Source organism: Bufo gargarizans, chromosome 1 (assembly GCF_014858855.1).
Source record: "Bufo gargarizans isolate SCDJY-AF-19 chromosome 1, ASM1485885v1, whole genome shotgun sequence".
NCBI classification, from domain to species: Eukaryota; Metazoa; Chordata; class Amphibia; order Anura; family Bufonidae; genus Bufo; species Bufo gargarizans.
Window position 1 is genome coordinate 72,955,414 of NC_058080.1, and position 12,611 is coordinate 72,968,024.

General features: G+C 44.7%; 1 protein-coding gene across 3 annotated transcripts in view; it reads right to left on the reverse strand.

The window, feature by feature from the left end:
- Positions 1-12,611, reverse strand: part of SLC2A9 (solute carrier family 2 member 9) — a 1,019,898-nt gene that overhangs the window by 896,792 nt on the left and 110,495 nt on the right. For all 3 annotated transcript variants that reach the window (XM_044296370.1, XM_044296363.1, XM_044296352.1), the window contains exon 4: positions 6,498-6,658. In XM_044296370.1, coding sequence (XP_044152305.1) covers positions 6,498-6,658 — 161 coding nt within the window. The remainder of the gene's footprint in view (positions 1-6,497; positions 6,659-12,611) is intronic.

The window sequence follows — 12,611 nt, forward strand, 5'->3', positions numbered from 1 at the left end:
GGAGGTACTGTCATGGTCTTACCTTCTTGCTGTCCTCCTTCGTTTGACATGTGCTGGCGGCCATCTTGGTTTCTGGGTTTCTTGTAGCCTCCCACCCTGCGGCTTCTCCTTCCCACTGGGAGGAGCTGGATGCCTAGCTCATATATATAGGAGGTCCGTGGCTTCAGTTCCCTGCTTGGTCCTCCTGTGTTCACATGCTTCTAAGACTGCTGCTGCTTCTGGTTCCTGATCCTGGCTTCGTCTGACTACCCTTCTGGTTCCTGATCCTGGCTTCGTCTGACTACCCTTCTGGTTCCTGATCCTGGCTTCGTCTGACTACCCTGCTGGTTCCTGATCCAGGCTTCGTCTGACTACCCTTCTGGTTCCTGACCTCTGGCTTCGCAAGACCCTGCTTCGGTTTAGCCATCCGCTTGGACTTTTGCCTTACAGCTTGATTTAATAAAGCCATCTTATTTTCAACTATCTCTTATTGTACGTCTGGTTCATGGTTCCATGACAGTACCCTGACTATATAACACCTGAACACCCTACAATAGTGAGGGGACACGACCACCGGCTCCCTACACTAGACACGGAGGGAGTCAGGGTCACCTGGGATCCAGCAAACATAAAATCACAAATGAATGTACAACACTTATCTTGTAGAAGACTGGGAAATAGGATCAGCATGCACACACACTCCAGGAAGTTGTATAAACAGCACACTAATGCATTATGGGGAGGAATTTAAAGGGATGCAATCAGTCCAACTACAAGACAGCTGAGAGAGGCTAACGAGATGAGGAACTGAAAACCAAAACAAAGAAAGCTCAAGGAGGAGGTCCTGAAAGGCATCTGTCAGAGCTTCTCAGATGTCTGGTTGTGACAGTACCCCTCCCTCTACGAGTGGACTCCGGACACTCAGAGCCCACCTTCTCAGTATGGGACCTATGGAAAGCCCTGATGAGACGAGTGGCCTTAATGTCCGTCACTGGGACCCACATCCTCTCCTCAGGACCATAACCCTCCCAATGAACGAGGTACTGGAGAGAACCGCGGACAACACGAGAATCCACAATCCTAGAGACCTGAAAATCAAGATTACCATTAACCATAATCGGAGGAGGAGGCAAAGGCGAGGGTACAATGGGTTGAACATAAGGTTTTAATAAGGCCTTATGAAAAACATTATGGATCTCCCAAGTCTGAGGAAGATCAAGACGGTAGGCAACAGGATTGATGACAGACAGAATTTTGTAAGGCCCAAAAAACGCATCAGCACCTTTTGATTCTCAGGAAGCTCCCACTCAAGCACAGGGCGGACCTTCTCGGGGTCCATGCAAAAACCAGAAGCGGAGAGAAGAAACCCCAGAAATTTCTGGAACCGCAAACACACATTTTTCCAGTTTCGCGTATAATTTATTCTCCCGCAGAATGAGCAAGACCTGACGTAAGTGTTCCTTATGAGTTTTGAAATCAGGAGAAAAAATCAAAATGTCATCCAAATACACTAATACAAATTTTTCCATTAAATGATAAAAAATGCACGAAATGCTGAAAAACGGCTGGGGCATTCATCAAACCAAAAGGCATAACCAAATTCTCAAAATGGCCCTCAGGGGTATTGAAGGCCGTCTTCCATTCGTCTCCTTCTCTGACCCTGACCAGGTTGTATGCCCCTCTTAGATCTAATTTGGAAAAGACTTTAGCCCCAACAATCTGGTTAAACAGGTCCGGTATCAGAGAAAGCGGATAAGGATCACGAATAGTGATACTGTTCAGCTCCCTGAAATCCAGACAAGGTCTTAAAGAACCATCTTTTTTCTTAACAAAGAAAAAAACAGCGGCAACAGGTGACTTCGAGGGTCGTATGTGTCCTTTTCTCAGACTCTCAGAGATATAAGCGCGCATAGCGACCCTTTCCGGTTGGGAAAGATTGTATAAACGAGATTTAGGCAGCTTGGTGCCTGGGATGAGATTAATAGGGCAATCGTACTCCCTGTGCGGGGGCAAATCCTGAACTCCACTCTCAGAGAAGACATACGAAAATTCAGAGAGAAAAGGTGGTACAGTCTTAGTAGAAACCTCAGAAACAGATGTCGTGAGGCAATTCTCTCTGCAAAAGTCACTCCAACCATTTATTTGCCTCGCTTGCCAATCAATGGTGGGGTTATGTTTAGTGAGCCAGGGTAGCCCCAACACAAGAGGAGTAGGTAATCCGCTAAGGACGAAACATGACACATCCTCAACATGAGCATCACTCACAATTAAACAAATATTGTGAACTATGCCCTTTAATGATTTCTGAGAAAGTGGAGCGGAATCAATAGCAAAAACAGGAATATCCTTTCCCAAAGTGCATACCTGGAAACCATGAGTTATCGCAAAATGATTATCAATGAGATTGACAGCTGCTCCACTATCTACAAAAATCTCACAAAAAATGTTCTTGCTCTCTAGCGCCACCCTGGCAGGCTGGACAAAACGGGAACTACAAGCAAATGGAAAACCTTCAATTTCCGCCTCAACCATGCCAATAGTAACGGATGGAACATTTTTAAAAGATTTTTTCCTTTTTGTTTCTTTTGTTCCCAGAAAACTGCCTGAATCTCCTAGAGGGACAAACATTTGCCAAATGATTTATACCTCCACAACAAAAACAAACCTTCCCATGCGGGCTGAATCTTCTATTGTCAGAGGCAATCAACCCCAGCTGCATGGGCTCCTGCTCAGAAGGGGCTGACAGCGACTGAGACCCCTGCGCACAGAATGAGACCGCTGCACTGTCCTGGGACTGAGTATGACAAGAAGGAGAGATCTCTCCTCTCTCTCTAAGACGTCTGTCAATACGAACGGCCTGAGACATAGCAGAGTCCAAGGAAATAGGCCTCTCATGAAAGGCAAATGCATCTTTCAATCCCTCTGAAAGACCATGGCAAAATTGACTTCGGAGTGCAGCATCATTCCAACCAGTATCAGCTGCCCATCTCCGAAATTCTGAGCAGTATATCTCTGCGGATTCTTTACCCTGGCATAACAGACGTAGTCTAGACTCAGCCAAAGCAACACGATCCGGATCATCATATATCTGACCCAGGGCTAAAAAGAATTCATCCACTGAACGCAGGGGCCGTGCCCCCACCGGCAGCGAAAAGGCCCACGACTAAGCGTTACCCCTGATCAGCGATATAATGATCCCCACCCTCCGTTCCTCATCACCAGAGGAATGGGGAAGAAGGCGAAAATGGAGTTTGCAAGCCTCTCTAAAAAAGGCACAAAATTCTCACTACCCCCAGAGAACGTATCCGGGAGCGAGATCTTAGGCTCAGAACAAACTCCATGAACGTAAGCTGAACCGGTCACTAGAAACTGAGAAAGAGTCTTACGGAGATCAGCTACCTCCAATGAAAGACCCTGGAAGCGTTCAGTCAAAAGTGAAACCGGATCCATGCTTGAGACGGTTTTGGCGGTTTATAATGTCACGGAAGGTGTACTGGATCCAAAACTAAGGAACAAAAGGGAGACCCCTGCATAAGACCTGGCAGTCTCCCTGACTGCTCAGCCTATGCGAACACCCCAATGGTGGATGATCGCATATCCTCGTACCTCGACTATATAACACCTGAACACCCTACAATAGTGAGGGGACACGACCACCGGCTCCCTACACTAGACACGGAGGGAGTCAGGGTCACCTGGGATCCAGCAAACATAAAATCACAAATGAATGTACACTTATCTTGTAGAAGATTGGGAAATAGGATCAGCATGCACACACACTCCAGGAAGTTGTATAAACCGCACACTAATGCATTATGGGGAGGAATTTAAAGGGATGCAATCAGTCCAACTACAAGACAGTTGAGAGAGGCTAACGAGATGAGGAACTGAAAACCAAAACAAAGAAAGCTCAAGGAGGAGGTTCTGAAAGGCATCTGTCAGAGCTTCTCAGATGTCTGGTTGTGACAGCTGATGTACACACTATACTTTCATGGTGGTATATTGAGGACTACATCAAGGGATTATACAGTAACATTTGGGAAAATATACGTTTTGAATAAAAGAATGTGTAACATCTATTTACCTGATATGCATACAGTATGTGCGCTTCATTTTTTTATGCTGGCACTGTATATTAAGGTTTATATTGAGGCAAAGGCTCCTTAGTCTCCGTAGTTTCTTCTTGGGTCTGTTTGGAGATCTGACTTATCTGAATATGTTCTTTGGTAGGATCATATGTGGTCATCTCCTTACGATATTGATCCCCAGGGGAGCTAATAGTATTGGGGAAACTCGTTGGAAGGTTTCCTTTTCTAATTGCCAACCAAATGTATGCAATTCGTGATCACACGGTACCATTGTTTGAGTCATCATGTTTTGTATATATGTGGTCTATTAGTGTTGGGTGCGAATATTCGAATAGCGAATTTTAATCGCGAATATCACCACTTCGACAATTCGCAAAGATTTGGAATGTAGAGCTATATATTCATATTCGCAAATATTGTAGTTTTTTTTTTTCAGTAACCTCCCTTCTTGCTTGTGGGCCAATGAGAAGACTGCAATGTCTTTGTCTGAGCTTAGCAACATCCCTAGCAACCAATAGGAAAGTTGCCTGACCCTTACTATATAAGAACCTCCCCAGCAGCCATTTTCTGTAGTTTTATGGAGTTCTGAGAGAGAGAGAGCAGTGCCAGTGCTGTGCTCTGTGCTTTCCTGTTTTATTACATTAGATAGTTAGTTAGCTTATATATATATATTACATACAGTTAGTGGGAGATAGTCAGTGTAGGTTAGATAGTGATATAGTATAGCAGATAGGTTCTGCTGTCCATACATACATGCTACAGACATAGTGCTGTGATGTCACAAGTTCACAACAATACTTAGTGCACCAATCAGTAATATGTAGTGTAAGAAGGAACAAGGAGCCGTCTTTGACGGAAGATACGTGTCACCGAGGTTCCTGGCCTCGGTGAGGTAAGAACCGGGTTTTTTTTCCTGAAGTGTCAGGTCTGTAGTGCAATCTGACACTTCAACTGTTAGAATGGCTGTAAAGCCAATCCGGGCCGGTTCTTATTGGGAGCAGCCAAAGAGCAGGGTGGGTGGCTGTTCCCCACGGTTCCAGGCCGGGTTTTGGCTGGAATATAAAAACCCAGCCAGCATGTTCAGGTGGTGTGGATTATCCTCCATCTGCTAGTGGAGTGCTGGCAGTCTGGGTGTTGGAGCGTGAGGGTTTGGGCATGGACTAAGCCTGCTACATTGTTTATGGACAGAAGCACATGGACTAAGCCTGCTACATTGTTTATGGACAGAAGCACATGGACTAAGCCTGCTACATTGTTTATGGACAGAAGCACATGGACTAAGCCTGCTACATTGTTTATGGACAGAAGCACATGGACTAAGCCTGCTACATTGTTTATGGACAGAAGCACATGGACTAAGCCTGCTACATTGTTTATGGACTTATGTGCTGCATTCTGGTGTGAACTAACACCAGACTCAAGGTGACTGTTTTTCTTGAAATTATTATTTTGTCACTTTACGTCTGTGTGAATAAAACAGTGCACTAGTTAAGTTAAAGACGTTGTCATTGCCTCTGTACTGCGTCCGCAAGCCTGTCTACCAGAGCAAATCCCCACAGTAGTCAGACCTGCTAAAATGTGAAGTTGCGCATCATTAATTGCCGATAAAGCTATTGTGATGTTCTTCCGTGCCAACCATTTTCTCCAGGAAACTTTTAGCAGCTTGAAAAATGTAGCAACAGTGACCCACGCCTGTATTGCGTGCGCAATACGTGCATATTATATTGCCGATTTTCGCAATCAAGAAAATAATCCGAAGAATATATGATGAATATTCGCCCAAATATTGGTGAAATTTAGCAAATTTTAATATTGCCCCTGCTGCTCATCACTATTGTCTATGTGATACCAATTGTCAGATCCCAGTTGTCCATGAGTAATAGAGCGTCCCCTACACCTTAGGGCTCATGCTCACAAACGTATCATTGTCCACATCCGATCCACATTTTTTCTGGGTTAGATGTGGACCCATTAATTTCAATGGGCATGTCTCTTCCGAGGCATCCACAAAAATATAGAACATGTCCTATTCTTGTCCATATTATGGACAAGGAAAGGACTGTTCAGTTATGGCCTGAACATTCCGTAAAATGCGTAACGCACATGGCCGGTATCTGTGTGTTGTGGACCACAAAACAGGCAACGGTGGCGTGCATGAGCCCAAGACTTTTTGGTGGGTAATTGCTCTGACTGTCAAAAATGATGATGTCTGGTTCATATTGCTAATTTCTATGTGGTTTTTGGAGGAACTAAACCAATTCTCATGTCCAACTTTGATATCAACAACAATTTCATTTTAGGAAATCTGTTATTTCTATAGGTATAACAAATATAAATAAAAATCTGAGATATGATATACTGCAATCTAACTGAGAAGCTCTGTAGTGTATATTTCATATACTGCGAGTATAAGGAAATAAATTCACTTACCTTCCTAAGTTATTCACCATTGGTGTGACAATAAGAGCCCCTGTAAGACCTCCAATAGCAAAGATGGACACAGTAACAGACCACATTATGGATATGACGTTGCTGCTTACGGGGTGGTGGTACCTCAAGGACCAGCTCTCATTATATAGTTGCCTTATGTACTGTAAATAAAACAAACTATTATACCATCATAACAGAAAGAGTTAATCCATACTTAGCTAAAACTAGAAAGACAGGTTCTTTGGGTCACCGATTCAAGCAGATAGGGATGAGGAGATGGCAGAAGATGGTAGTAGGCTGAAGTGACAAGTATGACTAGGACCGGTGTGCAGCTCCACTGTAGTTTATATAGCTTCAGGTTAGTGAATTGGGAAGTCTACAACACAAATTGCTGAGCTTTCTAAGGAAAGGCTTCACAAAAGTATTGCATATAAGGATCAAAGTGCATTGTGAAGTTTTTACTTTCAAATAGAGTTATGATTTATTTTGTTTTTACAGTGGTTAGAGGCAGCTCTTTTATTCCATATTCACAAGAGCAGGCACAACCATTCAGGGCACCCTTACTCCTCCTGCTTCCTCTACCAGTCCTTTTCTCTCCTTCTTGATTGACAGTACCAGGTTCCTGTACAGTCATCATGTCTGACTGTCAATAAAGAAAGAGAGGGAGGAAGCAGGAGGGGCAAAGGTGCACAGAGAGGCTTGGGTCCGCCCTTGGTACATTTAACTGCTCATTTGCATATGGATTAAAAGTACTTTTTCTCCAGAATGAAGCAATGGATCACTTAGTTACATAGTTAATACGGTTAAAAAAAAATCAACTAAGTCCATCAAGTTCAACCAAGGGATAGGTGAGGACGTGAATCCCAGAAGGAAGTGAGACTCAGATTTCTACACATTTTCAGAAGCATTAATGTCATTTATTTTTAGGAATTCATCTAAACCCTTTTTAAAACTGTCCACTGTTCCTGCTGTGACCACGTCCAGAGGTGTCTATTCCATAGCTTCACAGTTCTTACAGTAAAGAAGCTTTGACACTTCTGGAGACTGAACCTTTTCTTCTCCAGTTGGAGGCAGTGCCCCTTGTCTTTTGAGGGGATTTTACATGGAACAGCTTTTTATCATTTTTTTTGTATGGCCCATTTATATATTTGTATAGTTTAATTAGATGTCTCTTCTCAAGACTAAATACAGTGGTCCCTCAAGTTACAATATTAATTGGTTCCTGGACAACCATTGTATGTTGAAACCATTGTAAGTTGAGCAATTGGTTCCAAAGCCCAAAAATGTCATCCAAGATGAGAGAAAATTAAAATTTAAGACAAATAAGCAGATAACTAAGACAGATAAAACAAGTCCTTACATATCACAGTCATGAATAGCTGATAACTAGCAACTAATCCAGCTATTTTACCAGAGAGGTGGTCTTGATTGGTTGAATCTGAGTCTGAGGCATTGTATGTTGAGTCTAGCTTCAACTTACGATGGGCCAAAAAAAGACAATTGTATGTTGAAAATATTGTATCCTGAGGCCATTGTATCTTGAGGGATCACTGTACATTTAATTATTTTAATCTTTCTCCATAACTAAAACCCTCCTTGCCCCTTATCAGTTTAGTTGCTCTCCTTTGTACTCTCCCCAGTTCCAGGACATCCTTTCTATGGACTGGTGCCCAGAACTGAACTGCATATTCCAGATGAGGCCGCACCAAAGCTTTGTAAAGTGGTAATATTAAATCCCTGCCCCGTGAGTCCATGCCTCGTTTAATGCATGACAATATCCTGGTGGCCTTAGAAGCAGCTGATTGACATTGTATGGTGCTATTTAATCTACCATCTACAAAGACACCCAAATCCTTCTATATAAGTGACTCTCCCAGTGTTACATCCCCTAAAACATATGATGCAAGTAGATTATTACTACCACAATGCATAACTTTACATTTATCCACATTGAACTTAATTAGCCAAGTTGATGCCCAATTACTCAGTGTCCAAGTCAGCTTGTAGTTTATGGACATCTTCCATAGTGAAAAGTCAAATGTATTATTGCATTCAGCTGAGCTAGTCCTACACGACACTGTGCCTGACTCATCAGTGAATGTCCTGATAATTGTTCAATATTTGACCCCTAGTGGTATCATTAATTTAGGCTTTTGCAATACATGAAATGCCAAGGAAAGCCTCTGAACCTATGAAGAAGACATCATGTTTTCTATTATTAGTATTTGTCTCATGTGTGTAACCTGCCCTTATACAGTTCATATACAGGCGAACGCTGATAATTAATCATGTTGAGATACTGACAGACACAGACCCATTGTTCCAAGCCCCTGATCATTTACTGTAGGTAACCTCTATCTTGTGCCTCAAAGCTGAGGTTAGAGGTGAAGATTTTAGCATTTATAGCTGAAGGTATCTTCAGCCACACCAAACAGCTACAGAGCAAATATATAGGTGTCTTAAATATCAGAGCAGATAAAATAACCATCTCATTCATCTTACAGAAAATATCATAAGTTACCTGAAAGAAAAAAAACACAATAAAGGCAATGTTATACAGTATTAACCCCTTAACAACCTGCCTATTGTGGGCCAATTTTACATCCTTGCATTGCAAGAGCCATAACTTTTTTCCCCCTCAATACAGCTATAGGAGGGATTATTTTTAATGCCACTATTTCAAGGGGTTATCCAATAGTAGAAATACTCCCCCCACAATGCCCCTTTTTTAGACGTTACTTACTCGGTCTCCGGCACCCGCATCCCCTGGAAAGCTACAAGACCACGACTGCTACATCTCCACATTGCGTGGAGCAAAACATCCAGTGACGGGGGGAGCCAGTGGCGTCGCCAGGGGGGGGCCAGAGGGGGCCACGGCCCCCCCTACATCATGCTGGCCCCCCCATGTGCCCCCCCAACTAAAATGCGCCCCCCCCCCCAAAGTGAGCCGCCGCGCACAGGGAGATGAGCGCTTCCATTGCGCTCATCTCCTTACTACTGCCTGTGCCAGCGGCGGTGCAGGGGAGGGAGAGGCGTGTCCCTTCTCCTTGCTCTGATAGGCTGCCGGCCTAGTGCCTGCAGCCTATCAGAGGCCGGCACAGGCGGCGCAATGACGTCATCACGCCGCCTGAGCCATACAGCGTGGGACACAGACCAGAAGAGGCCTGCATCGCATCGCTGACACTGAGGTAAGTATAAGTGTTCTTTTTTTTTTCTTTTTTACAATAGTGATACTGAAGGGGGGGGGGGACTTACTTAATAATGGCACATGATGGGGGGACGACTTAATAATGGCACATGATGGGGGGGACGACTTAATAATGGCACATGATGGGGGGACGACTTAATAATGGCACATGATGGGGGGGGGGACTTAATAATGGCACATGATGGGGGGGGACTTAATAATGGCACATGATGGGGGGGACTTAATAATGGCACATGATATGGGGGGGGACTTAATAATGGCACATGATGGGGGGGGACTTAATAATGGCACATGATATGGGGGGGGACTTAATAATGGCACATGATGGGGGGGGACTTAATAATGGCAGATGATGGGGGGACTTAATAATGGCACATGATGGGGGGGGACTTAATAATGGCACATGATGGGGGGGGACTTAATAATGGCACATGATGGGGGGGGACTTAATAATGGCACATGATGGGGGGGGACTTAATAATGGCACATGATGGGGGGGCTTAATAATGGCACATGATGGGGGGGACCTAATAATGGCACATGATGGGGGGGGGACCCAATAATGGCACATGATGGGGGGTCTTAATAATGGCACATGATGGGGGGGACTTAATAATGGCACATGATGGGGGGACCTAATAATGGCACATGATGGGGGGGGGGACTTAATAATGGCACATGATGGGGGGACTTAATAATGGCACATGATGGGGGGGACCTAATAATGGCACATGATGGGGGGGGACTTAATAATGGCACATGATGGGGGGGACTTAATAATGGCACATGATGGGGGGGACTTAATAATGGCACATGATGGGGGGGACTTAATAATGGCACATGATGGGGGGGACTTAATAATGGCACATGATGGGGGGACTTAATAATGGCACATGATGGGGGGACCTAATAATGGCACATGATGGGGGGGGACTTAATAATGGCACATGATGGGGGGACTTAATAATGGCACATGATGGGGGGGACCTAATAATGGCACATGATGGGGGGGGACTTAATAATGGCACATGATGGGGGGGACTTAATAATGGCACATGATGGGGGGGACTTAATAATGGCACATGATGGGGGGGACTTAATAATGGCACATGATGGGGGGGACTTAATAATGGCACATGATGGGGGGACTTAATAATGGCACATGATGGGGGGGGACTTCATAATGGCACATGATGGGGGGGACTTACTTAATAATGGCACATGATGGGGGGGACTTACTTAATAATGGCACATGATGGGGGGTCTTAATACTGGCACATGATGGGGGGGCTTATTACTGGCACGTAATGGGGGGCTTATTACTGGCACGTAATGGGGGGCTTATTACTGGCACATTATTGGTGGGCACTATAGGGGCATCTACTGAGGCAACACAAAGAAGGGGTGTTTTATATGGGGGGCTCTGTACAGTAGAATTTTATACTGGGACACATTATGGTGGGTACTATGGGGAAGGGGGGAGAAGAGTACTATGGAGTCATCTACGGGGGCACTAAGAAGGGGTAATTTATACTTGCAAAATTATGGGGGACACTGAGGGCAACTACTGGGGCATTTTATACTGGTACATTATGGGGGGCACTAGGAGGAAGGGGGAGAGGAGCACTATGGGGGCATTTACTGGGGGCACTATATAGGGGTATTTTATACTGGCACATTATGGGGACATTAGCTCAACTGGGGGCATTACAAGGGGGTATTTTTGCACTGTCACATTAAAAGGAAAATTATTTCTACTTGGGGGGACATTATGGTGGGCTTTATTACTCCCCCATGGTATGAGCCCCCTAGTAGCAGCACCAGCCTCTCCCTGTTCTGCTCTCCCTCTGCCCCTTCTCCAAATCCTTATTATGAAATCTTTCTTATTAGGATAAAACACAACATCAGCTCCGCCGAGCCCCCGGCCAAAGTGTGGAAGTGGCGACCGAGATCCCCAAGGGCCAAGCCAAGTAATTGTGAGTGTTCATGTGAAATATGTTTATGTTATAGACATATAGCCTACACTGTGCCCCACAATATATAGTATACCTCTACACTGTGCCACACAATATACAGTATACCTCTACACTGTGCCCCACAATATACAGTATACCTCTACACTGTGCCCCACAATATACAGTATACCTCTACACTGTGCCCCACAATATACAGTATACCTCTACACCGTGCCCCACAATATACAGTATACCTCTACACCGTGCCCCACAATATACAGTATACCTCTACACTGTGCCACACAGTATACCTCTACACTGTGCCACACAGTATACCTCTACACTGTGCCACACAGTATACCTCTACACTGTGCCACACAGTATACCTCTACACTGTGCCACACAGTATACCTCTACACTGTGCCACACAGTATACCTCTACACTGTGCCACACAGTATACCTCTACACTGTGCCCCACGATATACAGTATACCTCTACACTGTGCCGCACGATATACAGTATACTGCTACACTGTGCCACACAATATACAGTATACCTCTACACTGTGGAGTCTGTTCTATAAGTACCCTTGTTCTGTGGCAGTGGACAGAAAATATTCTGGAAGTGCCCGTCCCGAGTCCAGGCTCTGGATCCGCCACTGGTCTGGACCGCTCACAGGAGTGCACATTTCTTCTAAACTGTAATCCGTATCCTGTGACCTGCAGAAATCAGCGCTTGCTCGATAACTAACAGGCAGTGCCTGTAGGCTGTAGCCTGGCCCTGTTACCGAAGCTAGCCGAGTGGTGTAGGTTAAGGTACTAGTAGAGATGAACAGCCGCTTCATCCTGATTTAAAGTTAAAGTTACTGCAGGATATGGATTACGGTTTAGAAATGTCAAATGTACACTCCTGTGAGAGGCGGGGAGGAAGATCTGTGGATGACACTGTTA